At 62.9% G+C, this 26,443-nt stretch overlaps 1 protein-coding gene across 2 annotated transcripts in view; it reads left to right on the forward strand.

The window, feature by feature from the left end:
- Positions 1-279: 279 nt before the first annotated feature.
- Positions 280-26,443, forward strand: part of LAMC1 (laminin subunit gamma 1) — an 80,624-nt gene continuing 54,460 nt past the window's right edge. The window contains exon 1 of one of the 2 annotated variants that reach the window (XM_051841433.2): positions 280-795. In XM_051841433.2, the coding sequence (XP_051697393.2) occupies positions 414-795 (382 nt within the window). In that variant the 5' untranslated portion in view covers positions 280-413. Of the gene's footprint in view, positions 796-9,875; positions 10,015-26,443 lie in introns of those variants that run through there. The other variant, XM_070054996.1, reaches the window with a different exon arrangement.

The following is a 26,443-nucleotide window of genomic DNA, read 5'->3' on the forward strand; positions in this document are numbered from 1 at the left end:
GCGGGGCGCAGGGTCCCCGCCGCCCCCGCCGCCCTCCCGGCATGCACCGCCCGCGCCCCTCCCCCTCCGCGCTCTGCCCGCGCCCCCCCATCCCTCGCCACCCCCCCCCCCGCAGCGCCCCCGGCCCTGCCCCGGCGCCCCTCCCCACGCCGAGCGAGTGCGGGCTGCGCGCGGGGCGGGGGCGGGGGCGGGCGCGGGGCCGGGCCTGCGCTCCGCCCCTCCCCTCCCCTCCCCTCCCCTCCCCTCCTCCTCCCGCGCCGACCCCACCCGCCTGCCGGCCCCACCCCCTGCTCTTCCTCCCGGCGCGCTCGGGCGGGCGCGGAGGTCGGGCCGGGTGGGCGCCGCGAGCGGAGGGCGCGGGCGCGGGCGCGGTGTGCGGGGCGCGGGGCGCGGGGCGGAGCGGCGGCGCGGACATGCGGGCCCGGGCGCTGTGGCCGGCGCTGGCCGTGCTGGCGGCGGCGGCGGCGGGCTGCGCGCGGGCGGCCATGGACGAGTGCGCGGACGAGCGCGGGCGGCCGCAGCGCTGCATGCCCGAGTTCGTCAACGCCGCCTTCAACGCCACGGTGGTGGCCACCAACACGTGCGGGAGCCCGCCCGAGGAGTACTGCGTGCAGACCGGGGTGACCGGGGTCACCAAGTCCTGCCACCTGTGCGACGCCGCGCAGCCGCACCTGCGGCACGGCGCCGCCTTCCTCACCGACTACAACAACCAGGCCGACACCACCTGGTGGCAGAGCCAGACCATGCTGGCCGGCGTGCAGTACCCCAGCGCCATCAACCTCACGCTGCACCTCGGTGAGCGCGGGGCCGGCGGGCCCGGGGCGGGAGGAGCGGCCGCCGGGCTGGCGGGGCGCGCGGGCCGAGCCCCGGGGCAGCGCCTTCGCGGCGAGCTCCGTGGTGTCTGCGGCGGCTGCGCCCGAAGCGGGGCCCGAGGGGACAGCGGGCTCGGGCGAGGCGGGCGGCCTGGGCCTGCGCCCCTGCCCTTCGGCGCCCCGTCCCGGCTGCCCCGAGTTTGCACTGATTGAGAGTTCGGACGTCGACTCGCGGCTGCCGCGTGTGGCCGCCAGCGCCTCTGGGGTCTTGGGCTTTCCCGGAGGCGCCGCCGTGGGATGGGACTGGAAGTGGTGCGGCGCGGGCCGGAGGCGCGGACCTGGAGCGGCTGGGTGGCCGGCAGGCCGCAGGCCCCGCGTCCCGGCCGGCGCGTGCTCGGACCTGCCTCTGCGGGAAGACCCCTCCGTCCCGACCCCGGCCTCGCGGGGCCGAGCCTGGAGACCAGAGAGGCCGTGCGGATGCTTCGCGCAGGGGCGGGTGAACTGCGGGCGCGGCCGTTAGCGGCTTGGGAAGATGGAGGCGAAATTACCCGCTCGGTCCGGATCGGAAGTGGTGTCCTGGAGGTGGGAGGCAGGAGATGCGTGCAGCCCGCTCTCCCTCCCCCTCTCCCCCCTTTCCCTCCCTCCCCCTTCCCTCTCTCCCTCTCCCCCCTTCCCTCCCTCCCCCTCTCCCCCCTTTCCCTCCCTCCCTCTCTCCCCTTTCCCTCCCTCCCCCTTCCCTCTCTCCCTCTCCTCTCGCTCTCTCCCTCTCTCCCTCTCCCCCGTTTCCCTCCCTCCCCCTCTCCCCTTTCCCTTTTTCCCTCTCCCCCCTTTCCCTTTTTCCCTCTCCCCCTTCCCTCTCTCCCTCTCCCCCCTTTCTCTCCCTCCCCCTCTCCCCCCTTTCCCTCCCTCCCCCGTTTCCCCCCTTTCCCTCCCTCCCCCTTCCCTCTCTCCCTCTCCTCCTTTCCCTCTCTCCCTCTCCCCCCTTTCCCTCCCCCCCTTTCCCTCCCCTCCCTCTCCCCCCCTCTCAGTGACGGGGTCCAGGCTGCGCTGCCCGGGCCGGCAGTGTGTGGCCGGCAGGCCAGGCTGCGTGCGCCCCTGTGTTTTGATTCTCAGCGAATTCCCTTCCTCCCTGCAGCCGCTCCCTGGGCTGTGGCTGTTTCCCACAGAGTCAGGGACCGTGTCGGCCGTGTGCAGCCATTGGCTGGTTTCACATACCCTCGGACAAGTGAGGCGTGCTTCCCAGGGTCCTGGGAGCCGCGTGCAGCCCCACCGGGCCGGCCTTTCTCTGGGGCAGACCTGGAAGGCAGCGCAGTCACACCAGCCGGGTCAGGCCACGCGGGAGTGGTCACTGAAACACGTGTGTTTCAGCCACGTTTTCGTAATACAGATGAAACAGAGCGTGTAAGGACACGGCGGCCAGGCTGCTCAGTCACACGCTCTTCAGACGTGGCCCCCGCAGGTGCAGATCCACGGCCACAGCGTGCCCACGGGGGAGGTGTGCTGTGGCACGGACGCCTGTGGGGAGAAACCTCGGCCAGGCACCCCTGCCCAGAAAGTCTTTCTCATCCTGCCCCGGCTTGCGGGTGCTCCCTGCTGGCGTGGGTGGGTTCCGAGCCGTGGAGGGAGGCCGGGCAGCTGGCGGTCACGTGGCCACTGCGGACTGCCTCTTATCAGGGGGCTGTGGATGGACTGGGGAGCTGGCAGTCACGTGGCCACTGCGGACTGCCTCTTATCGGGGGCTGTGGATGGACTGGGGGACGGGTCTGGTGCTTGGAGGATGGTCCTGTCCCTGCTAGAAGCAGACGGCTCTCAAGCGCAGAGCGGAGGCCGGGGTGGGTCTGCAGGCCGCTGGCGCTCCCGCAGTGAGCAGCGCCCGAGCCTGTGGGCGTGCTCAGAGATGGACGCCCAGCGCGTTCTGTTCCCGGGCCCTCGCTGGGCTCCCCCTCCCCCACAGGCCTCGCAAGGTGGGTGTGGCTGTCGCTGAGCCGAGCTGACTTCGCTGGTATTCCAGGGCCCGGGGACACTCTTGCCATGGCCTCTGAGGCCTGGTGTGCGACTGCAGGTTTCAACTTGAGTCTGCAAGTGGCCGCCCGCAGTGCCCCGGCCTCCCACCTGCTCCATGCTTCTCGGGCATGCTGGGAGAAAGCCACCCCGGGGCGGGGGCAGGGCCCCTGTGGGGAGCAGTCTGTTTGAGGCTGAGCCCTCAGGAAGTTGGGTACCCTCTGCTGAGAGCCCTGCCCCAGCCCTTGCTCTGGAGGTGGTGGTCACGCCCCCCATTGTCCTGGGCAGGGCCTCCAGGGGGGCCAGGCTGAGGCTGTGGGGAGGCCCCTGCCTCCTCCTCCTCCCCCCACCCCTCGCTTGTCTCTGACAATCTCTGAAGAGGCTCTGGGGATTTCTCCAGGGCCACTCCCAGAGGCCTTTGCATCCCTGCTGGCTCAGAGAGGCCACCGCCTGGGCTTGTCCTGTCCCTGTCCTCCCAGGTTGCCACGCCCCGTCCTGCCTGCAGGCTCTGTGTTGCGTTTCTGGATTTGCCGTTCTCCAGGGCTGGAGGCCGCTGGCCAAGGTCCGTCTGGGTGTCTGAGGCCGTGTCCGTCAGTCCCGTGACCCAGCTCAGCGCTGTTGCGTGATGGGCAGTGGAGCTCCCGCTGCCTCCCGCACCGCGCTGACCGCCTCTGACCAGGGCTCCGCTCCCTGCCTCCCTCCTGACCTCTGCCCCCTGTGGGCGGCCTCTCGCCCCCGGGGCGGTGGCAGTGCTGGCCTCACTGGTGGGCGGTCCTGCTGCTGCCCTGGCCGCAGGGTGGGAGCGGACGGTGATGCTCCTGACCCCTGGGGCTGGCCAATGTGAACATTTATTTATTTATTATTCATTTCAAAGAGGTGCAGAAAGAGAAGGAGAGAGAGAGAGAGGTCTTCCATCCTCTGGTTCACTCCCCAAATGGCTGCAATGGCCAGTGCTGGGCCAGGCTGAAGCCAGGAGCTTCAACCGGGTCTCCCACGTGCATGCTGGGCCACCTTCCACTGCTTTCCCAGGCTCATTCGCAGGCAGCTGGATCGGAAGTGGAGCGGCCAGCACTGTAGGCAGAGGCTTGGCCTTCTACTCCACAGCACTGGCCCCAGAGCTGGCCAGTTTGGATTCTTCTAATCAGCATTTTTGTTTCTGTTATTATTATTATTATTACTATTATTATTTTTATCTGTTTCAAAGGCAGAGTGACAGAAAGAGGCCAGGAACTCCATCTGGGTCTCCATGTGGAGGCTGGGGCCCACACCCTTGGCCATCACCTCTGTCTCCAGGGTGCCCGTTACAGGAAGCCGGGTCAGTAGGGTGGGAGCTTGAACCCAGGCGGCCACACGCATTTTAGCCGGCTCCAGCCGCTTTGCCACACGCCCAGCCCATCAGAGCCGGCTTCTAGCCTGTTTCTGTCCACGCGGCTCTTCATTTTCGTGAGGTGTTAGTGGCTGATGTGGAGTGTGGCGCGTGGTTTCATTTCTGTCAGAACGCAGTGAGGCCTGGAGCGAGTGGATCAAGATCTGTGGCTGTCGTGGGAGAGAGCAGGCTCTGTCGGGCGTGGCGGGAGCCCGGGCGAGCGTCCTGAGGAAGCTGCTCGAGGGTTCTCACGCGAACGTTTGCTGAGGTTTTAGCGTCAATTTGGTTTCTTACGTGAGCACATTTTATTTAAAGCACACACGTGCTGCCATTGCTGAAATAGCTTTTTTTTTTAAAAGATTCATTTATGTATTTGAAGGCGGAGTTACAGCGAGGCAGAGAGCGAGGGGAGGGTCTTCCATCCGCTGTTCACTCCCCAAGTGGCCACAATGACCAGAGCTGTGCTGATCCGAAGCCAGGAGCCAGGCTCTTCATCCGGGTCTCCCACGCAGGTGCAGGGGCCCAAGGACTTGGGCCATCTTCTGCTGCCTTCCCAGGCCACAGCAGAGAGCTGGATCAGAAGTGGAGCAGCCGGGACTCAAACTCACGCCCACATGGGATGCTGGCAGTGCAGGTGGCGGCTTTACCCGCTACGCCGCTGCGCCGGCCCCTGAAATGAACTCTTGAGGGGTCACAGGCAGGTGAGGGGACGTTGCAGCAATGTCTCTGTTAAGTCTCCGTTGGGGGAGAGAAAGGCAGGGCTGTGGAGGGCACCCCAGGCAGAGGCTAAGGACAGGCAGGCCCCAGCCCAGCCCAGCCACACTGCTCTCCCGCTGTGGGTCGGGGTCTGGAAAAAGTGTCACTGTTTCCTGCAGAGCCGTTGTGTGCTTTTACTGCTTAGAATTCCTGAGGAAACTGAAAATGAGGATTAATCTGTGCAGAGGGTAGATTGCACGGTGCTGGGTGCTGCTCCTCACTGGGTGCTCAGTGCTGGGTGCTGCTCCTGACTAGAGTGCTGAGTGCTGGGTGCTGCTCCTCACTGGGGTGCTCAGAGTGCTGAGTGCTGGATACTGTTCCTCACTGGGTGCTGAGTGCTGGGTGCTGTTCCTCACTGGGTGCTGAGTGCTGGGTGCTGTTCCTCACTGGGTGCTGAGTGCTGGGTGCTGCTCCTCACTGGGGTGCTCAGTGCTGGGTGCTGCTCCTCACTGGGGTGCTCAGTGCTGGGTGCTGCTCCTCACTGGGGTGCTCAAGGTGCTGAGTGCTGGGTACTGTTCCTCACTGGGTGCTCAGTGCTGGGTGCTGCTCCTCACTGGGGTGCTCAAGGTGCTGAGTGCTGGGTACTGTTCCTCACTGGGTGCTCAGTGCTGGGTGCTGCTCCTCACTGGGGTGCTCAGGGTGCTTAGTGCTGGGTACTGTTCCTCACTGGGATGCTGAGTGCTGGGTGCTGAGTGCTGGGTGCTGCTCTCCACAGGGGTGCTCAGTGCTGGTGCTGCTCCTCACTGGGTGCTGCTCCTCACTGGGTGCTCAGTGCTGAGTGCTGGTGCTGTGAGTGCCGGTCACTGTCCCAGGACCTTTGTGTGGTCCTGGTGGCATCCGCGGGTGGAGAGGGGTCAGTTCCCTCAGGCCTCGCACTGGCCAGTGCCCTGTGAGCCAGTGCTGGGCCCTGGAGGCCCGCCGTGGGCTCCTCGTGCGCAGCCTGAAGGAGCTGGGCCCACGCGCTCTGGTCCAGGGCCGGGGCCGGGACCAGCACCGGCGGTCTCCGCCCCTTCTTTGATTCCTGGTTTCCAGCTGTGCGGCCGCTTCCTGTGGCCCGCAGTCAACACTGGAGCTTTGTTCTTTGCATTTCTGTTGTCTTGTCCTCTTGCGCTGGGACACTGGTGGGATAGCAAACCCCTGGGTGACTGTAACTCCCAGGCCTGGGCCAGGCCGCAGCAGGAGCCTCTCCCGGTCTCCCCAGGGGTGCGGCCCGGCACTGGAGGGCCCCTCGTGTGTCGGCAGGCAGCTGGGTCGGGAGTGGAGCAGCCTAGCAGGGTGGGCTGTGCCCCTCTGGAGCGAGGCAGCAGGTCCTCACTGCGTCTGGGGAGCTGTGGTGCAGGGCCCTGGGCTGAGTCACCCACAGGGGTGCTGACTTCAGGAGGCAGAGTCTGAGGCCTCGTCCGTGGACTGCGTCCTCGGGAGCACCTGCCTGGCGCGGGCGAAGCCTGGGGCAGTCCGGGGAGCTGGCGGAAGCGGTGGCACTGGCTGGTGCTCTGTGGTTCCTGCGGTACACTGGGGCCTTGGGGGCGGGGCTTGAGTGCTGAGTGACACGAGGCAGGCCCAGCCCCTGGAGGGTGGCTCCTTGGAGCCCAGATGGGGCACCCGGCGCTCTGTTGCCCTGCGTTGGGGGGTGACCTGCACTGTGCCTGCGAAAGCTGCAGATCTGTCCTCAGTGGGAGAATTCGGGTTTCGGGTCCTTGTACTGGAGTTGTGGTTAACGCTTCTAGGAGTTCACTGGGTCTCAGAGCCTAGGCCTGGGCTCTGTCAGCGTCTGCTCCCAGGAGCAGTGCCCGGCCTATGTCCGGAAGGTGGCTGCATGGCTCACCGCCTCCACCGCGGTGCCTGGAGGGCCTGTGCTTCTGGTGAGAGCTGACCTTCCCGCCGCTCCCGCTCTGCTCAGGCCTGCAACGGCGCTCAGTCACTGTGTCCCAGAGCTGCCTCTGTCGACGGCGCTCAGTCACCGTGGCCCAGAGCCACCTCTGCCGACGGCTCAGTCACCGTGTCCCAGAGCCGCCTCTGCCGACGGCTCAGTCACCGTGTCCCAGAGCAGCCTCTGCCGACGGTGCTCAGTCACCATGTCCTAGAGCCGCCTCTGCCATGGCACTCAGTCACCGTGTCCTAGAGCCGCCTCTGCCGACAGTGCAGTCACTGTGGCCCAGAGCCGCCTCTGCCGACGGCTCAGTCACCGTGTCCTAGAGCCACCTCTGCAGACAGTGCAGTCACCGTGTCCTAGAGCCGCCTCTGCTGACGGCTCAGTCACCGTGTCCCAGAGCCACCTCTGCTGACAGCGCAGTCACCGTGTCCCAGAGCCGCCTCTGCCGACAGCGCAGTCACCGTGGCCCAGAGCCGCCTCTGCCGACAGCGCAGTCACCGTGGCCCAGAGTCGCCTCTGCCGACGGCTCAGTCACCGCGGCCCAGAGCATCTCCGTCTCCATCTCCCTCTCCCAGGCCCAGGCCTCCTGCGTCCGCCTGATTTCCGTGTTTGCGAGTTTGTGACGCGGTCGTCGCGCGCCCCCTGCCTGGCTGGGCTGAGGCTGACCCCAGGCCGACGCGGCTGCAGGGGGTCTTTGCTGCTCCAGCCCCTCGGGAACCTGGCACTCAGCATTGGTTCTTCCGTTCAGGCAAACCCGAAGCTCCTCCTCCTGGAACCCGGAGCTTCACAGGTGGCCCCTGGCTGATAACGCCCTGCCCCTCTGCTTCCCTTAGACACATGCTAGTACACGTGTGTTCCCGTGAGTGTGTGGCCCAGTCACGCCACCTGCCAATACACGTGTGTGCCTCTGTGTGCGTGTGGTTCCGTCATCACCCTGCCTGCCAATACATGTGTGTGCCTCTGTGTGTGTGTGGCTCCATCATCACACCGCCTGCCTGTACACGTGTGTGCCTCCGTGTGCGTGTGGCTCCGTCATCACCCCACCTGCCCGTACACGTGTGTGCCTCTGTGTGCGTGTGGCTCCGTCATCACCCCGCCTGCCAGTGCACGTGTGTGCCTCCGTGTGCGTGTGGCTCCGTCATCACCCTGCCTGCCCGTACACGTGTGTGCCTCCGTGTGCGTGTAGCTCCGTCATCACCTCACCTGCCTGTACACGTGTGTGCCTCTGTGTGCCTGTGGCTCCGTCATCACCCCGCCTGCCAGTACACGTGTGTGCCTCTGTGTGTGTGTGGCTCCATCATCACCCTGCCTGCCTGTACACGTGTGTGCCTGTGTGCATGTGGCTCCGTCATCACCCCGCCTACGTACACGTGTGTGCCTGTGTGCATGTGGCTCCGTCATCACCCCGCCTGCGTACACGTGTGTGCCTCTGTGTGCCTGTGGCTCCGTCATCACCCCGCCTGCCTGTACACGTGTGTGCCTCTGTGTGCCTGTGGCTCCATCATCACCCCGCCTGCGTACACGTGTGTGCCTCTGTGTGCCTGTGGCTCCGTCATCACCCCGCCTGCCTGTACACGTGTGTGCCTCTGTGTGCCTGTGGCTCCGTCATCACCCCGCCTGCGTACACGTGTGTGCCTCTGTGTGCCTGTGGCTCCGTCATCACCCCGCCTGCATACATGTGTGTGCCTCTGTGTGCGTGTGGCTCCGTCATCACCCCGCCTGCGTACACGTGTGTGCCTCTGTGTGTGTGTGGCTCCGTCATCACCCCGCCTGCCCGTACACGTGTGTGCCTCTGTGTGCGTGTGGCTCCGTCATCACCCCGCCTTCCTGTACACATGTGTGCGTGTGACTGGGTCTTCAAGCTGCAGGCTCTGCCTTCCCTCCTGCGGAGGAGGCCGGTGGATGGCCCCACTGCCGTGCTGGGTGCTGGGTGCTGGGCGTGGGTGCCCCCTTGTTGCCAGTTGCTGGAGTTCAGAAGCGTGGACCCCGAGGGCGGCTGTGCGGCTTTGGCTTTCTGTAGGAGTGGGCGGTCCTTGGCGCATCCCGCGAGGCCGCCCTGCCTGTGGGGGGTGTGGAGGCAACGCCCGGGCTGAGTCAGATGCTGTTTTTGAGTTTTCCACTCACCAGCAGGGACTGGGAAGTGATGCAAACACAGATCCTAATAGAGGCAGGAAAATCTACCGCGGTCGGACTTCCAGAAAGGGGGAGGGCCTAGTGGTCACAGCGCCCCTGGCCCGTGCTAGAGGGCCCGGGTCGCAGCCCTGGCTCTGCTCCCAGCTCCGGCTCTGCTGATGCAGCCCTGGGGGCCAGGGCAGGTGCTGGCTCGCGTACTTGGGAGACCTGGGCTGAGTTGCCGGCTCCTGGCTTCCGCCTGGCGCAGCCCCCGCTGTTGTGGGCATTTGGGAGTGAACCAGAGCCCTCTCGTCTGCCTTTCAAGTTAAAAAGAAGATGCAAATGGCAGGTTGTTGGCGGTGTCAGGTGTTCTTTCCGGAAGTGGAGACTTTGGACCCTGGATCGTCACATGTGGCCGCTGCGATCTGTCCATGTCGCGCGCTGAATCCCCGGGCAGTGGGCTGGGAGGTGGGGCCTTCAGGGGCGCCTCCCATCCTTGCCGCGGGGTGGGCCTGCTACTGCGGTGAGGGGGAGCCCTGCTGCTGGGCCCTCCGGTGCCCGCTGCCCCTGGGACGTGGCAGGACACCCTCGCCAGCCACTGGCCTGCTCGGCCGGCAGAGCGGGAGGCGGACATGTTGCTGTCTGTAAATTACCCCAGTGGGTGGTGTTCCAGGTGGCGCCCATGGGAATGGCAAGATCCGGTGCGTAGGAGTGGAAGGAAGGTGTCCTGAGTGGATCCTGGTTCGTGCTGCTTAGTCTCTCGGCAGGCAGCCGCAGGTGCGGTTGCCCCGGGTCGGCAGTTCCCTGCGCACCTGCTCCTGCTCGGCCTCCTCCCGCGCCCGACTCTGGTGGGGGCTGTGACGTGGCCTCCCAGTGGCCCAGCTTTTTAGTGGTGGTGCTTTGAGTGGCAGGCTGAGATTGATGCCGCATCCTGGAGCTTTGTGGAGGTGGGCGGAGCAAGGGGCCGAGGATGAGAAGGGGGGGGTGTCCGAGTGTGTCCTTGGGCTGCCTTGGTCACGTGACCACCTCTCTGTGGGGAGGTGGTGTTGGGGGCGGCTCCGTGTGTAGCTTGGGATTTGCGGTCAGCACTCCAGGTAGGTGCGTGGGATAGAGAGCCTGCTGGCCGCTGCATTCTTAGGGTTTTCCGGATGAGGAACGTCTGGGAACATCTGTAACACAGCTGAGGTTAAACTTGTTTACTTTATCAGGACTGCTTCGGAGGCGCAAACGGGCGTGGCTTTGCCGTTGCCAGTGTTTGTGTGCCAACCCTGGCGGATGGGGGCCGCGCGGCTTTGTGGCCATTCCGCCAAGGCTTGCTGCAGACTTGCGTCCCTGCTGCGGCCCCCGTGCCCGGCACTGACCCTAGTGGTCAGTGCGGCCCCCCGCGTATGCACCGGCCCTGGCGTCGGGGAGGCAGGCCCGTCTGCAGGGCCGCATGTGCTCTGTGTGTCTGCCCAGGGCGGCGCTCTCTCTGCCTTCACTGTCGGCTGCTTGGGTCGGGAGATCCGTTTGGCAGCAGGTTTTTGTGTGACACCGGTGACTCCGGGCTGACGTTCCTGTGGGGAGAGTGGAGGCAGCTTGTCCCCGGGCGGGGGGCTCCAGAAGGAGCTCCGGAGGTTTCATTCCCACCCCTGGGGCCGTGTGGTGGCTCGGCTGGGCGGCCCTCTGCCGGGCCTGACTAAACAGGCCAGGGTCCCTGTGTCCCCTGCCCCCTGCTAACACACAGCTGTTCCGGCTCGCATCCCGTCGCGTCCAGCTGCCCGGCGGCTTCCCCAGGCCCCTTTTATGGTGAGGAGAGGACGCAGGCGATTGAATGCCCGAGCGTGTGCTTGTTCAAACAGGAAGTCCCGGGGAACAAAGAAGGGACAGGAAGGCATCCGCAGGGGACCGTCCAGGCGGCTCTGGGCCGCGCCCAGCTCCCAGCCCGGTTAGGGCTTAGTGCTAGTGTTCGGGGAGAAACGGGTGTGGCGTCGGTGGCAGTAACCACAGGAAGGGGCTCTGTCTCTGGGAGGAATGGCCTGGGTGGCACCGCGGCTGAGCCCTGGTGGGCAGCAGGTGGGCGTGGCAGGGGCCCAGGGGCTGGATTGACGCAGTCTTGACTGCTGAGCGGTGGCGGACGGGGAGACTGAGTCACAGGTCCCGGGCCTGCTCTCGGAGCCCAAGCACAGGGCGCTGCAGAGGCCGCACGAGCGTGGCCCCGCTGTCTGTGTGGCAGCCTCCAAGGGTCCTGCCGTCCACGTGTGTCCTGATCTTGGAAGGTTAACAAGCAGGAGCCCTGGGTTCGTGGCACATGGGCGGGTTCTGTGGATGCCTCAGCCCAGGGTCCGGGCTGGCCACCTGGCCCGGGCACTGGCTTCCCTGCGTCTCTGCCCGCCTCCTTGTCGTCCCTGTGGGCTGGTGGAATTTCACCTGCCGCGGGCGCTTTGCTGGTTCTGACCCTCCTGCACCTGCACGGCCCCTGTCAGGTTTGTTTCCAGACCTCAGCGCGTGCCCGGCTGGGTGGGAGCGGGGAGCCTGCTGTCGACAAGGGAGCCCGCCGAGGACAAGGGAGCCCGCCGAGGACAAGGGGAGCCCGCCGAGGACAAGGGAGCCCGCCGAGGACAAGGGGAGCCCGCCGAGGACAAGGGAGCCCGCCGAGGACAAGGGAGCCCGCCGAGGACAAGGGGAGCCCGCCGAGGACAAGGGGAGCCCGCCGAGGACAAGGGGAGCCCGCCGAGGACAAGGGGAGCCCGCCGAGGACAAGGGAGCCCGCCGAGGACAAGGGGAGCCCGCCGAGGACAAGGGGAGCCCGCCGAGGACAGGGGAGCCCGCCGAGGACAAGGGGAGCCCGCCGAGGACAAGGGGAGCCCACCGAGGACAAGGGGAGCCCGCCGAGGACAAGGGGAGCCCGCCGAGGACAAGGGGAGCCCGCCGAGGACAGGGGAGCCCGCCGAGGACAAGGGGAGCCCGCCGAGGACAAGGGGAGCCCGCCGAGGACAAGGGGAGCCCGCCGAGGACAGGGGAGCCCGCCGAGGACAAGGGGAGCCCACTGAGGACAAGGGAGCCCGCCGAGGACAAGGGAGCCCGCCGAGGACAAGGGAGCCCGCCGAGGACAAGGGGAGCCCGCCGAGCACAAGGGGAGCCCGCCGAGGACAAGGGGAGCCCGCCGAGGACAGGGGAGCCCGCCGAGGACAAGGGGAGCCCACCGAGGACAAGGGGACCTGGTGGTGCCCCGATGTCACCCACTATCCAGTGAGACTCACGGGCCTGCGCCAGACCACCCAGCGGCCGTGTCCTGGGTGCGATCCTGCGGTTTAGAGATTGACCCAGCTGGGCTTCCAGAGCTTTTCGCTTGACTCGGCGTTCCCTCGCAGGTGGCAAATCCTTTTTTTTTTTTTTTTTTTTTAAAGATTTATTTAACTTGAAAGGCAGAGTTACACACACACAGCAGAGGATAGGAGAGAGCTCTTCCATCTGCTGGGTCACTCCCCAGATGGCTGCAGTGGCCGGGGCTGGGCCAGGCGGAGGCCAGGAGCCTGGAGCTCCATCTGGGTCTCCTATGCGGGTACAGGGCCCAGGCACTCGGGCCATCCTCCACTGCTTTCCCAGGACATAGCAGAGAGCCGGATCGGAAGAGGAGCAGCCGGGACTAGAACTGGCACCCATGTGGATGCTGGCGTCCCAGGCAGTGGCTTTTACCTGCCCCCCACAGCGCCCTGGCTCTGAGCCCTTTCTGGACTGAGAGTTAACCCTGTCACACAGCAGCAGGTGACGGGGGACGTCTGTCTTCCCTGGCTGCCCCCCCCACTCTTCTCCCACATCTGTTTAGGTTTGTGTTGTCGCAGGCGCCTCTGCGGGCGTCTTCACGGGGTGGCTGTGGAGGGTCGCGCCAGCCCTGGGACCTCCGCTGGCGGTCACGACTCGGCAGCTTTTTTCCTTCGTCATTCTTGACCTGAGCAGAGTCCCTCACCTTTCACCCAGCCACGTCGTGTTGTCCTCTGGGTTTTATCGTCCCCGTTTATCCCTCGGGGCTGCGACGGGGCTGGTGTGGCCCTCGGAGGTCCCGCGCACCTGTTGTCCCCCGGATCTTTGTGATGTGTCCTTGTCTTGTTTCCCTGCCTGGCGCACTGTGCACTGCGGCTGGGAGCCCGAGGCGCTGCTCAGTCAGGGAGCAGGGCCGCTGGGTGGCTGTCTGGCACCGAAGACTCGGTCTGAGCACCACGGCTCTGGGGGTCTCGGGAGGGCTGCAGTCGCTGACCCGGCTTGGCGGGGGTCAGGTCTGCTTCTCGGAACTCCAGGTGTCCTGGACGGCAGTAACGCAGGCTTGCCTGAGGGGGACGGGGAGAGCCGGGCCCGCCGGGAGCTCTGTGCCTTCCAGGGCCGCGGGGCAGCTGCATGCCTTTCTTTTTTTAGGAGAGCAGTTTCTCAGAGCAGCCCTGGGTTCTGTCCGACTGCTGTAAAGTCCCGTGGGGTTGGTGTTCTGAGTGCTCTGAAGGGAGGTGAGGCTCCCTGACGCCTCCCTCGTCCCCCGTGTCACCTGTGTGGAGTGAGAATCCGGCAGCGGTTTCACAGAGGCTGGAATTGGCCCTGGGCCCCCCCCCCGGGGGGGGGCTGCCCGGCGTGGGGGAGGGGCCGTGTGGTGCTGTGGGTGGAACCCGGCTGGCGAGGGTGCCGAGACAGAGAGCACGGAGCTGCCAGGACAGCCCCCGCCTCCTTGTCCTGTGCATGACGCTGAGGGCGGGCGCCCTCTGTCCCGTCTCTCCTGGGTGGCTGGGCCACTTCTGCTGTGTGCCGCCACTGGACAGGGCTCCCAGGCCTGCCCTGAGCAGGCGTCCCCCCCCCGCCTCGCTGCCACGTGCTCAGTCCACAGGTCCCCGGGGCTTGTGGCCTTGGAAGTCGCTCAGCTGGCTCTGGCTGCCTTGGTTTGCACGTGGCTGAACCGAGACCCGGGGAGTGGCAGTGGCCCGAGGTTGGCCGTCACTCCAGATGGGCGCCCACCTCCACGTGAGAGCCCAGGCCAGAAAGAAACAAAACAGGAAGCCCACGCAAGCCCGAGCCTCTCCTGGGTTGGTGTCCTGCGCCCAGCCCTGCCCCTGTCCTGCCTCAGTGGGTCGAGAGGTGTTTGAGCCATGCTCTTATACGGTCTCAACACGGGATTGATTCTCCTGGGCCCAGCGTTGCGGTGCAGTGAGTTAAGCTGTCACTTGGACTGCTGGTATCCATGTTGGTGCACCGGTTCTGGTCCCGGTCCCGGCTGCTCTGCTTCCGATCCAGCTCCAACGAACGCTCCTGGGAAGGCAGCAGAGGATGGCCCAAGGACTTGGGCCACTGTCACCCACGTGGGAAAGCTGGATGGAGTTCCTGGCTCCCAGCCTCTGGCTGGCTCAGCTCTGGCCATGTGCCTCTTTCTCTGCCTTTCAAATAAATGAACAAATCTTTAAGAGAAAAAGGTGGACTATCGTATATTCACCAAGCACCCCCTGTGAGCTTTGTGCCTTCCAGGAGGGAGCTGGGACCCCTGGGGAATGAGGGGAGCTTGCGCAGCACCGAGGTCTGGGTCCCCTCACCTCCTCGTCCCAGGGGAAAGGTGTTGGGTGGTGGTAGGTGTTCTTATTCTGAGGCCACAGTGGTGCCCACCACATGGCTCTCTGGACGGGCCAGAACCTCCTGTGGCAGCCTCTCTGTCTGGGCACCGTCTTTGGCATCACGACAGGCCAGGCTCCAGATGGACCGCGTTGTCTCTGTGTCCCTGAGCCGTGGAGACACAGCAGAGGCAGCCTGAGTGTGTGTGACACAGTACTCCACCGTCGCTTACCCTCTGTTGCTGTTTCTTTCTCCGCTTGTATAAATATCTGTAGACATCAAATGTGTTTTTGATGGAAGAGGGATCTGCCTTTGTTTGGCCAATAATAGCAGACTGCATCTCTTTCTAAAAATAAGTCGCTGGGTATTTCCAAGCCTTCTAGAAGGAGGCGCCTCATTCTCTCGCGATGTGGGAGACCATTTATTTTTTGTCTGTGATGTAGTTTTCCAAAAGTGCCTGTACTGGCGGCTTCACTTCTGTTCTAAACACAGCCGTTCCAGGTCTGGTCTGAGGCCTGCTCCGGGGTGTGTGGATGTGGGGGCGTGGCTGACGGCATGTCACACCTGCGGCCGGGGCCTTTGCCTCTGACGCACCCCCCTGCCTGGCGGGCGCACATTCAAGTCTGGTCCTGCTGCTTCGCCGCCGCTGGTTGATGGGGGAGACTGGTTCTGTTTCCTCTCCCCGGGGAGCCCTGGCTGAGGTGAAGAGTGGTGGGTTTTGTGAGGGGTCTGGTGTGTGTGTGCGTCGTTAGAAAACGTGGGCTGGCAGCCACCTTCCAGTCTCCTTGTTCAGATACATCTTAGCTGAGTTCCTGTAGCGCCTTCTGTCCCCGCAGGTAAATAGTTCCTCTCCACTCATACAGTGCTTCTTGTTAGCCAGATCATCTCCCAAGACTGTTTATGTAGCCTGGAAATAGTTCTTGTGTCTGTGGGTGTCCTGAGAACTTTCCAGAAAACATCCAGGAATCTGCCCACCAGGAATCTGCCCACCTACTTGGTTTCCCTGGAGGGACAGAGAAGGTGATTAATGCAGGAGGCGCTGTGGGCACGAGGGCACACGCGTGTTTATGTTTTAAAGGAAGGCCCACCAGCCACCGCCTGAGCCCGGCAAGGCGCTCTCTGCCGTCGCTCTGCTTCCCTAATGGTGAGATTTTCTCCCGGGGTCTCGAAGGCAGAAGACGCTCAGGAGAGATGGCTGGGCCGGGGCAGGACCCACGCTGCCCTCTGGCCCCGGAAATCGGGCGTGGCCGATAGCTTCCGTGGCTCTCCCTGCAGCCACCGGGAGCAGCGTGGCCTCCGTTCGTTTGTGTCTTCACTGCTGCGAGCTGTGTTTGCAGACAGGGATGGTGACCGTTGAGCGTGGCCGGCCCGGGAGGGGTCCTGAGTGGGAGGCAGGCAGTAGTGGGAGTGGCCCTCGAGAGCCCCTCGCAGTTCCTCAGCTCAGCCTGTTTCCCGAAACTCCCCCAGCCAGGGTGGGCGACTTGCCGGGGTGAGTCAGCAGCTCTCCGTGGCCACCCTGAGCGCTTCCCAGGGTAGATGGACCAGAGAGACCAGGGCAGTGCCGGGTGGGACGAGGGGATCCATCAGGAGCCGGGGAAGCCAGGAGGGACGGGGGACCCCCAGCGCCCCTGCAGGGCAGAGCTGAGAGCCTCGCATCTGAGCACGCCGCCCTGCGCTTCAGGCTCTCCTCCTTGGCACCAGCACTGCTCCCGCTCTGTGCTGACTCCTGCCGGGCCTGGAACTCGGATGCGCCGCCCTCCTGTGTTCTGCCGGGGCCATCCAGCCCCTTCTGTGGGCTCTGTTGCCCAGGCACCAGCCCTTCCCTGCTGCTGCTGTTTTGCCACAGTTGCCTGTGAGTGTCCAGCGTGTGTCTGCACATCTGACTCACTCAGTCATGCTCGTATTCCTGGGGTCGAGGACGGGGCCGAGTCACGTCTGTGTTCCAGACGCCTGCAGGTGCCCCTAGATGCCTGCATGACCGGATGAGTGAGAGAAGCAGAAATAGAGAGGCTCGCCTGAGCGACGCCAGCGGGACATCCTTGATTCCGAGTCTGAGCAGCAGTGTGACGCTGCAAGTGACGGGCCGTAGTCAGGACACAGGCGTGTGCATGTGACACAGAATCCTGGTGTCTGCGTGCGAGCACGAAGCATGACGAAGCGTGGATGGAGTCCGTGTGGAGACGCGCTGTGCACGCCAGCACTCCCGGTCAGAGAAATGTCAGTGCGGTCTCGCACACGCTGGCCTCACATGGGACTCTCGGCTTGTGCATCAGTGGGGACAAAGCCCAGCATGTGAAAGTGCCATGGTTTTGGTGGGACGTGGAGGGGGCTGGGTAGGGGCCGTGTGCAGCAGAGGCTTGTTTGAGACAGAAGACGCACACCCAGGTTGAACCGTGTGACAAGAGGGGCCCTTGGAGCTGGTGGCTAGGGAGGCAACGTGGTCAGAGAGCAGAGGGCAAGGTCACCTGGTGGCCAGAGGGCTTGGGCCGGAACAGCGGGTCAGGTGACACGGCGAGACGAGGCTGGAGGTGTTCACAGCACACGCAGCCTCGGGTGTGCGCCTTCCCCTGCCCCGCTCGGCAGCGCCCCCTCAGACCCGCGCACGGGGCTCACAGTTTGTTTTGCCAAGGCCGCCCCTCGTCCTCCAGGAGTGCAGTTCTCTCCACCTGAATCCTGAACCTGCACTGAGGGCTGAAGGGGAGCGCAAGTGCCCTCAGCAGCCGCCCGGCTCTGAGCTGGTCGGGGCTTCTGGGAGCTGGCCCCCCGGGCCCCCGTTCGGCTGCCCGATCTGAGAAGTTCTGTCCGGCCCAGGTGTCTCTGTAAGGTCCCTCTCCGCGGGTTGTGAAGGACGGCAGCGGGAGTTCCGGGCAGACGTGGGTTTGCTGGGAGTTTTTGTGTTGATTGAACGGACCAGTTCCCTGGACGTGGAAGGGAAGGCTGGTGAGAGCTTTCCTGTCCCTGGCTGGGCCGCTCAGACGTGGCTCGTCTCGCCTGTGCGCAGGGGCTGGTCGAGTACCTGGACGAGCTGCCTTATTAGGGAAGCCAAGGCTGTGGGCCACTGCTGCCACTCCTCTCTGCACGACTGAGCAGAGCGGGGCAGGAAAGGAAGCTGTGTCTTTTCAGGACCCGTCTACTGTTTGCCTCTGCACGTTGGTAGCAGAGCCCCCTGCCCAGAGAGATGGGTGGAGTGGGGCTTCGCTGTGTACACGTATTGCACGCGGTGCACTGGATTTCATCTGTGTATTCTGTTTGCAAAACACAAGTTCAAAGTCATGTGGATATGAAAATTCTAATAGCTGCTTTCTGGCTGCATCAATATTATTTACGATGTTTTCTTGTCAGAACATTCTTGTCAGAACACGCTGGAAGTCACATTTGGGTCTTTAAACCAGTAGCTTTCTGAGCGGCTTGTTCTGAATTTCAGGGTAGCATTCGGCTGCACTGATCCAGAAAACCTGAAGGATTATCAGTAAGCACTTGGGTTAAAGTTGATTGCCAGGCCCGTGGGGGGCCACCCGAGTTCTCGCAGTTGTGTCCAAGTGAACGCGTTCCTGCCGATCTCAGCGTCGGGGGCCTGGAGCTCGCTTGCTCAGCAAGATGGGCCAGTCGGTGCTTGTGTTTCATTTCAGAGACAGGCAGTGAAGGAAGCTTAGCAACAGGAGTGATATTTTAAAAGATTTATTTATTTATTTGAAAGGCAGAGCAGGAGAGAGAGAAAGATCTTTCATTCGCTGGTTCATTCCTCAAATGCCTGCAACAGCCAGGGCTGGGCCCGGCTGAAGCCAGGAGCCTGGTGTCTGGTCTCCCACGTGGATGTCAGGGGCCCAAGTACTTTCACCTTCCACTTCCTTCTGAGGTGCATTCTTAGGGAGCTGGATCGGAGGTGGAGCAGTGGGGACTTGAACCGGCACTCCTATGGATGCTGACATGCTAAGTGGCAGCTTAACTCACTGTGCCACAACCCCAGGCCCAACCACAGTGATTTTTTTTAAAAGCTGTTGACATATTAAGACAGCACATTGCAAAAAGCAAACCCAGGTCTGGGGAAAAAAAAAAAAAAGGTTGAAATTGTTATGTGTGAGGCCAGTGCTGTGGCGCAGTAGGTTAATCCTCCGCTTGCAGCACCGGCATCTATATGGGCACCGGTTCGAGTCCTGGCTGCTCCTCTTCTGATCCAGCTCTCTGCTATGGCCTGGGAAAGCAGTAGAAGATGGCCCAAGAGCTTGGGCCCTGCACCCATGTGGGAGACCGGAGGAAGCTCCTGGCTCCTGGCTTCGGATCAGTGCAGCCCCGGCCGTTGCGGCCAACTGGGGAGTGAACCAGCGGACGGAAGACCTTTTCTTTCTGTCTCTCCTTCTCATTGTCTGTAACTCTTTCAAATAAATAAATAAAATCTTAAAAAAAAAAAAAAGAAATTGTTATGTGTGGGTGTAGCCCCCCGGATGGTGAGTCCTTGAGGAGCTGCCTAGTAACCCTGACCACTTCCAGGGTGAGATCCGCCCTTCTGAGAGGTGCTGGCATCTGACGTTCAGCATCGACTGTTAGAACTGACCACTGGACCTGACCATGAGAACTGACCGCTAGACCTGACCACGAGAACTGACTGCTAGACCTGACCATGAGAACTGACTGCTAGACCTGACCACTAGAATATTCTCTTTTTTTTTTGTCAGGCAGAGTGGACAGTGAGAGAGAGAGACAGGGAGAAAGGTCTTCCTTTGCCGTTGGTTCACCCTCCAATGGCCGCCGCTGCCGGCGCACTGCACTGATCCGAAGGCAGGAGCCAGGTGCTTCTCCTGGTCTCCCATGGGGTGCAGGGCCCACGGACTTGGGCCATCCTCCACTGCACTCCCGGGCCACAGCAGAGAGCTGGCCTGGAAGAGGGGCAACCGGGACAGAATCCGGCGCCCCGACCGGGACTAGAACCTGGTGTGCCGGCGCCACAAGGCGGAGGATTAGCCTAGTGAGCCGCGGCGTCAGCCCTGACCACTAGAATGACGAGAACTGGCCATTGGATCTGACCATGAGAAATGACAGCTAGGACTGGCCACTGGATCTGACCTTGAGACCCAACCACAAGAACCGACCACTGGATCTGACCATGAGAACTGGTCATGAGCGCTGACCGTGAGACCTGTGTCTGCGAGTTGCCTTTCAGGGACCATGTTGCTCCTGTGACCTTTCCTGTCACAGTGCCCTCTAGGCCAGGGTCCCCCAAGTCTGCCTCCTTTGGCTTCTACAGAAGCTAGCATGAAGGAGGCCCCCTGTCTCGTCAGCTCAGGCGATTAGAGTTCAGTCAGCTCCCATATTGAAGGGGCCCGCCCAGTGCCAGCATGCGCTCATGCTGGATTCCCCGGTGTGGTTGTGAGACTATTGTGCATTTTATTCCCATGATGCCTTGCTCATCCATCCTACGTGGTGCAGTTTTTCCTTTTTTAAAAAGACTGACCTATTTAAGGCAGAGCTACAGAGTGAGTGAGTGAGAGATCTTCCATCTACTGGAGAAAGAGAGAAGTAGAGATAGAGATCGGTCTCGTCATCTGCCGGTTCACTCCCCAAATGGCTGCAACAACCAGGGCAGGGCTGGTCCAGACCGAAGTCAAGAGCCATGAACTCCGTCTGGGTCTCCCACGTGAGTGGCAGGGGCCCAAGTACTTGAACCATATTCTGCTGCTTTCCCTGGTGCGTTAGCAGGGAGCTGGATCAGAAGTGGAGCATCTGAGACTTGAACTGGAGCTCATGTGGGAGACCAAGTGTCCCGGCTGGCGGCTTAACCCTCTAGCCACCAAACTGGCAATCCATGATCCAGTTTTCTATCTTTTGTTGGATGTTTGCTTCTAATGTGGATCATTTGTGGCAATTTACTTTGTTTCTTTGAGTTTTTTTTTTTTTTTTTTTTAAGATTTTACTTATTTATTTGAGAGGGAGAGACAGAGAGAAAGGTCTTCCTTCCATTGGTTCACTCCCCAGATGGCCGCAATGGCTGGAGCTGTGCCGATCCAAAGCCAGGAGCCAGGTGCTTCTTCCCAGTCTCCCATGCGGGTGCAGGGGCCCAAGGACTTGGGCCATCTTCTACTGCTTTCCCAGGCCACAGCAGAGAGCTGGATCAGAATAGGAGCAGCCGGGACTAGAACTGGTGCCCAAATGGGATGCCGGCGCCGCAGGCAGAGGATTAACCTACTGCGCTATGGCACCGGCCCCGTGGTGATTTACTTTGAATGACAGAGTACTTATATTTTTATTGTCAGGCTGTAACCATAACAGAGAGTAATATGCAAAGGTTGAAATCCATTATTAAAGTGTCAGAAGCCAAGTGGCTGAAGCTCAGCAGTGCACAGGGGCCGCTCGAGCTGAGGCAGGTGCGTGCACCCTCTCCCTGTCATTGGGTGGGACAAGGTCGGCAGTGATAGTGAGTGTTCACTGCAGGTCTCGGACTGAGTTTACAGGAAGACGAGCGCGTGGGATACCTAAGTAAGGGCACCATGATCAGAAATACCACACGAGGAAGGAGAGTTTGTCCAAGGTCTGCATGAAAACGAGATAATTGTGTGAGCTATTGCAGCTGATGGTCCACATTTTACGTGTAATACATTGAAAATGTGTGTATTGGTTCAGGCTCTCCAGAGAGACAGGCCCAGTGGGGTAAGTGGGATATACGTTGATGTGCGCATCCCCCAGGGGTTCTACATACATCGAGAGTTTAGTTAGCTCACATGACATTGGGGCTGACGTGTCTGACATTTGTAAGACAGGCCAGCAGGCTGAAGCTGGCGGAGAGTGGATGCTGCTGGGACTTTGGCCAGGGTTTCTGCGGTACAGTCTGGGGACAGAATCCCTTCTTCGGGGACCTAAGACTTTGCTCTGAAGGCCGCTGACAGGACGAGGCCTACCCGCTGTGGAAGGTCCCTCGCTTCACTCGGAGTCGGCGGCTTCCGGTCAGTCCTGTCACGGCCCTGTTCGCGGGACTTTGACCGTTCTCAAGCACGGGCTCTGAGAAGAGCGGAGAGTGCAGGGGCAGCGTGGACGTGAATGCCACGTGGAGGACGTGGAGGTGGAGCTGGGCAGCGTGGGTTCAGTGTGCGTGCCTTTGGCCAAGTTTCTTGACCTGGAGTCTGGGTTTGCGCATTTGTAAAGTTAGACGTGACCTCACCGGGCTACTCTTAAGTCCACGAGGGAAAGTCTGTCCTCCAGGGGAGCACGCCTGTGGGATGACTGCGTGGGAGTGAGTCTCAGCCAGGCTTCATGATCGCTTGGGGTTCCCTCCAAGTCGTCTGCACAGTGCCTGGCACGCGGGGGGTGCTGAGTGCATCCGGGTGGTTTAAGGGGCACCTCTCAGCTTACTCCCTTTCTGAGGGGCTACAGTGGACGCCCCGGGAGGGGTGACGGGGACGCGGGCTGAGGCGCTGTCCTGAAAGCCTCTCCGGCGTGGGCGCTGAGCTGGGCTTGCTGTACTCACGGGCGTGTGATTCCCTGAGGCTGGCATTACAGGGAAGTCTGTCCCAAGGGTCCGCCGTAGCTTACGTTTCGGTTGGGAAGCGGTGTTTGCGCAGTGGGATTGTATTTTCCAGTAAGGCTTTAAAGCAATCACGATCTTACGTCCTTCCTACGCGGGACCTTGTCAGGCACCGCGAGGACCTGGTGCTAGGCTCTGGGATTTTTCTCAGAAATAGACAACCTTCGACCCATTACACTGTTCCGTCTTGCTTAGGTCCTTTGGCTTGGTCGGTGCAGTGTGAAAGCGCTCGTTCTCATTAGGGGAGAAGCCCGCTGTACCCCCTGGGGTTGACCACTCCGCTGCAAAACTCAGTTGGCGCATCTTCCTTGCCGCAGCGCCCTGTCTGCTGGCCCCCGCGGCGTGGGGAGCTCGATGCCAGCAGCCCTCTGGCTCTTGCGTGGCTCGTGGGGGTGACCGTGGCGTCGCGGTGTGGGGCACCATGGCGGCAGGGAGGACTTGGTAGGAGCTCGTGCATGGTGCTCTGTGGTGAAAGCGAGGGCAGGAAGATGGTGTGCTTTGCAGCTGTCCGTCCTGAAGACGAGGGCCTTGGGGCCCAGCGTCCCGGGGCCGGCAGGTCAGCCCAGCGTCGCTCCCTGTGAGACCTGGCGCCGGGCCAGGCTCGCCTGGGGGTACCGAGTTTCAGCACCCAACCCATTGTGGAGTGTGCCTTCTGTAGAAGCCTGCCCCAAAGCCTGTTGCCTAAGTGCGCGTGTGCTGTCTGGTGCGGGCGCACGATGACGCGGGACCCTGCGCACCTGGAGCAGAAACCGGGGTTTGTGGTGCGCTGCGGGGCCGGGGCTGTCGCGTGCGGTTCGCCCCGAGGGCCCGCGGCGGGCTCCCCTCTAACGAAGGCTGGCGCCGAGCTAACCCGCGCCCACATCCCCGGCGTGGGACAGCCCGTGGCGCTTCGCCTCACGTTTTGCCAAAGAGTTGGCGTGAACTTGAAAATCCCAACCAGGAGGGCCTGGTTAAAGAGCCTCTCCGACGGCAGACTCCGAGGGGCTTCCTCGCTGAGGGAAATGCGGGAACACCCGGCACGCGTGCGCCCCCGCACCCACCAATGAGGAGAAAGCGTGGGAATATCCGGCACGCGTGCGCCCCCGCGCCCGCCACTGAGGAGAAAGCGCGGGAACACCCAGCACGCGTGCGCCCCTGCGCCCACCAATGAGGAGAAAGCGCGGGAACACCCGGCACGCGTGCGCCCCCGCGCCCGCCACTGAGGAGAAAGCGCTGGAATAGCTGGCACGCATGCGCCCCCGCGCCCACACCTGGCACGCATGCGCCCCCGTGCCCACCACTGAGGAGAAAGCGCGGGAACACCCAGCACGCATGCGCCCCGGTGCCGCGCACGCGCAGATGCTTGCGGGTGCCATGCTTTCGTCTCCCCTTGAGTCCCCTCGTGACGGTCCCATTGCTGCGTTCCTCGGGCAGGTGTACGCTGTGACCCGCCCTTAGGGCGGTCTGGGGAATTTCAGGAATCCCTACCGGCGTCCGTCCCTGCTGCGCACACCGTCGGCGCCGGCCCGGGTCTCTCCCGCCGCAGCCCCCAGGTCCCGGGCCGGCGTGCCCCCTGCGCGTGTCGCCCCCTGCGCGTGTCGCCCCCGACTCGCCTGAGCAGCGGGCCCGAGCACGCAGAGCTGGCGCTGGGGAGGCTGCGGGCCTGGCGGGGGCCGTGAACGCGGTGGGCGCCGTTGCTGTTCTGAGGGACGTGGCGGGGGTGACGGGGCAGGCTTCCGTTGTGCTGTTAGGCGTCGTCGAAAATGACCGCCGACCTTCGCTCGGCTGAGCTGTTTGTGTTTCTCTGTGTTAACGATGCACGTGTGTCAAAGGCGGGTTTGCGGGGAGGCGGGGACTGGACGCATCTGACACGCGCTGGCTCCCTCCCAGAGGCCCGCGACGGCTGGTGCTGCCCCGTGCCGAACCGGGGCCGGAGCCCCCTCCTGGTCCCGCAGGGGCGGCGGGGCCCAGGCCCGTGCGGCGTTCTTGGGCCTCCGAGGGCGTGTGTCGCAGAGCTGCAGCAGGCGAGCTGGGCGTTGACGTGGCTGTGAGCGGGGGTGTCAGCCACGGGCCGCAGTCCCGCCTTGTGCCCGGCACCTCCAGGGTGCAGCGGGCAGTGTTGGCTCCTTGGGCTGGCCAGGGCCCTTGGGCACTGGCGTCCTCGGGACGCCTGTGTGTCGGCGGCTACCCCAGGATCTGAGCCTCCCCGGTGTGCTCCGGCTTGTGAGCGGTGTGACGGCGACGGCTGCTCACCGGCGTGAAGGGGAGCGTTAAAGTGTGGGTTACGTCCTGAGCTTGTGCAGCGGGAGGCCCGGGAGAGGCAAACCCAGGCCCTGTCCGCAGGAGGTCCCGGTCCAGTTCGTGGTGTTCAGTCTCCTCTGTCCCCGTCCTGATGGATCTGGAGCAGGGGCGTGGGGGGCCAGGGTCGGGGCTGGGCGTCAGAGTGGAGCACGGGCCCGTGGGAGTCTCGGGTGTGTGCCTGCAGCAGCCACTCCGAGTCTAGGGCTGCTCCCGGCACCTGCGCCGGTCCCCTGTGCAGCCTGGGTGCTGTGTCCTGTAGGCTTTTTTTTTTTTTTTTTTAATATTTATTTATTTGAGAGGTAGAGTTACACAGACAGGGAGGGAGAGACAGAAAGAGGTCTTCTTCCGCTGGTTCACTCCCCAGATGGCCGCAATGGCTAGAGCTGCACTTATCTGAAGCCAGGAGCCAGGAGCTTCTTCTGGGTCTCCCTCAGGGTGCAGGGGCCCAAGGACTTGGCCATCTTCCACTGCTTTCCCAGGCCACAGCAGAGAGCTGGATTGGAAGAGGAGCAGCCAGGACTAGAACCGGTGCCCGTATGGGATGCCGGCGCTGCAGGTGTAGGCCCAGCCCACCACGCCGCAGCGCTGGCCTCTGTCCTGTCTGTGGACGTTCTAAAGCAGGCTCTGAAGGTAGTCACCACTAGTGGTCCTCAGCTTCTACCAGAACCAGAAGTAGAGCGAGGTGGGAAGGAAGGGCTTTCCAGGTAGACGGTGGGTGGGAGGAGGGCGGCCTTGCTGAGGACGCTGGGGGCTGGGATGGCCCCATGCCCTGCAATGGCTGCTCAGAGTGATGGAGCGCGGGGGTGCTGGCTGGTGGGGGTGTTAGAGCAGGGCAGACGGGTGTGCTAGTGTGTAGTGTGCCGTGTAGATGAGTGGGTGTGCTGGTGGTAGTGTGTAGTGTAGAAGGAGGGATGGGTGTGCTGGTGGCAGTGTAGATGGAGGGATGGGTGTGCTGGTGGCAGTGCATAGTGTAGACGGAGGGATGGGTGTGCTGGTGGCAGTGTAGATGGAGGGATGGGTGAGCTGGTGGCAGTGTGTAGTGTAGAAGGAGAGATGGGTGTGCTGGTGGCAGTGCGTAGTGTAGACGAGGGATGGGTGAGCTGGTGCAGTGTGGACGGAGGGATGAGCGTGGTGGTGGCACCGTGTAGGGCAGGGGTTGTTCTCAGCCATGAGCACCCGTGTGCCAGGTGATGAGGGCTTTGCATCCAGGTGCTCGGGGAAGTTACTGGAAGCTCCAGGCCAGGATGAAGTGACGGGGCTTGTGTTCTCCCCGAACTGGGTTTCTTGTCTGCCAGGCACCTGCTGTTGCCTGCTGGGAAGCAGATCCTCAGCCGTCAGCTCTGCCTGTGACCCGGGGGTTGCATTTGCAGGTGGCCGAGTCCCCTGCCGTGTCGTCCCCTGCCTGTCCACTCTAGCATCGGCGAGACAGAGTGCTGTGTCCACTGGTTGTCCCCTGAGGTGTGCAGCAGCCGGGACCAAGGCAGCTCAGTCAGGAGACAGGAACACAGTCGGGGTCCAGTGTGGGTGGCAGGAACCCGGTACTCAGCCATCACCGCTGCCTCCCATGTGGATGAGCTGGAAGCGGGTCAGAAGCTGGGCAGGTGTGTTGAGCGCCAGGCCGAATGCCCGCCCCACGGCTGAGGTTTGGGCACAGGGCCGAGACCAGCGCATTCTGTTGGGATTTGCTTTGCTCTTGGTGTGTTGTCCTGGCTCAGGGTGGTCCCGACGTCCGCAGCCTGGGCTGCTCTCAGTTCTGGGGGTGATGGTTGCACTGTGCTCCCTCCTTGTTGCCGGGGCCATGATCTCACAGCTGTCCCAGTGTTGGACTGATCGGGCCACTTGGATCTCTGATAAAAGCACCCATTAAAGTTTTATAAAGCTGTGGGTGGAGTCAGTATTGTCCCTAGGAAGGCGTCACCACCTTGAATTCCCTGGGGTCTTTTTCAGTTCCCTTTCTGTCGCAGTCACCCTTGACAGCCTTCTGGTGTGAATATGCAGTGGCTGAGCGCGGGGCGGGGGTGAGCTGGAGGACAGAGCTCCTAGGATGGTGGCCGGTGGCCCTGCAGCCACGGGAGTTGGCTGCTCTGGGAATGCATGGGGGACATTTGTGCCATTTCCTGTTTGATCCTGGCGTGCCACCTGCTGTGTCCTATACAAAGTAACAACAC

Source organism: Oryctolagus cuniculus, chromosome 13 (assembly GCF_964237555.1).
Source record: "Oryctolagus cuniculus chromosome 13, mOryCun1.1, whole genome shotgun sequence".
Classification (NCBI taxonomy): Eukaryota; Metazoa; Chordata; class Mammalia; order Lagomorpha; family Leporidae; genus Oryctolagus; species Oryctolagus cuniculus.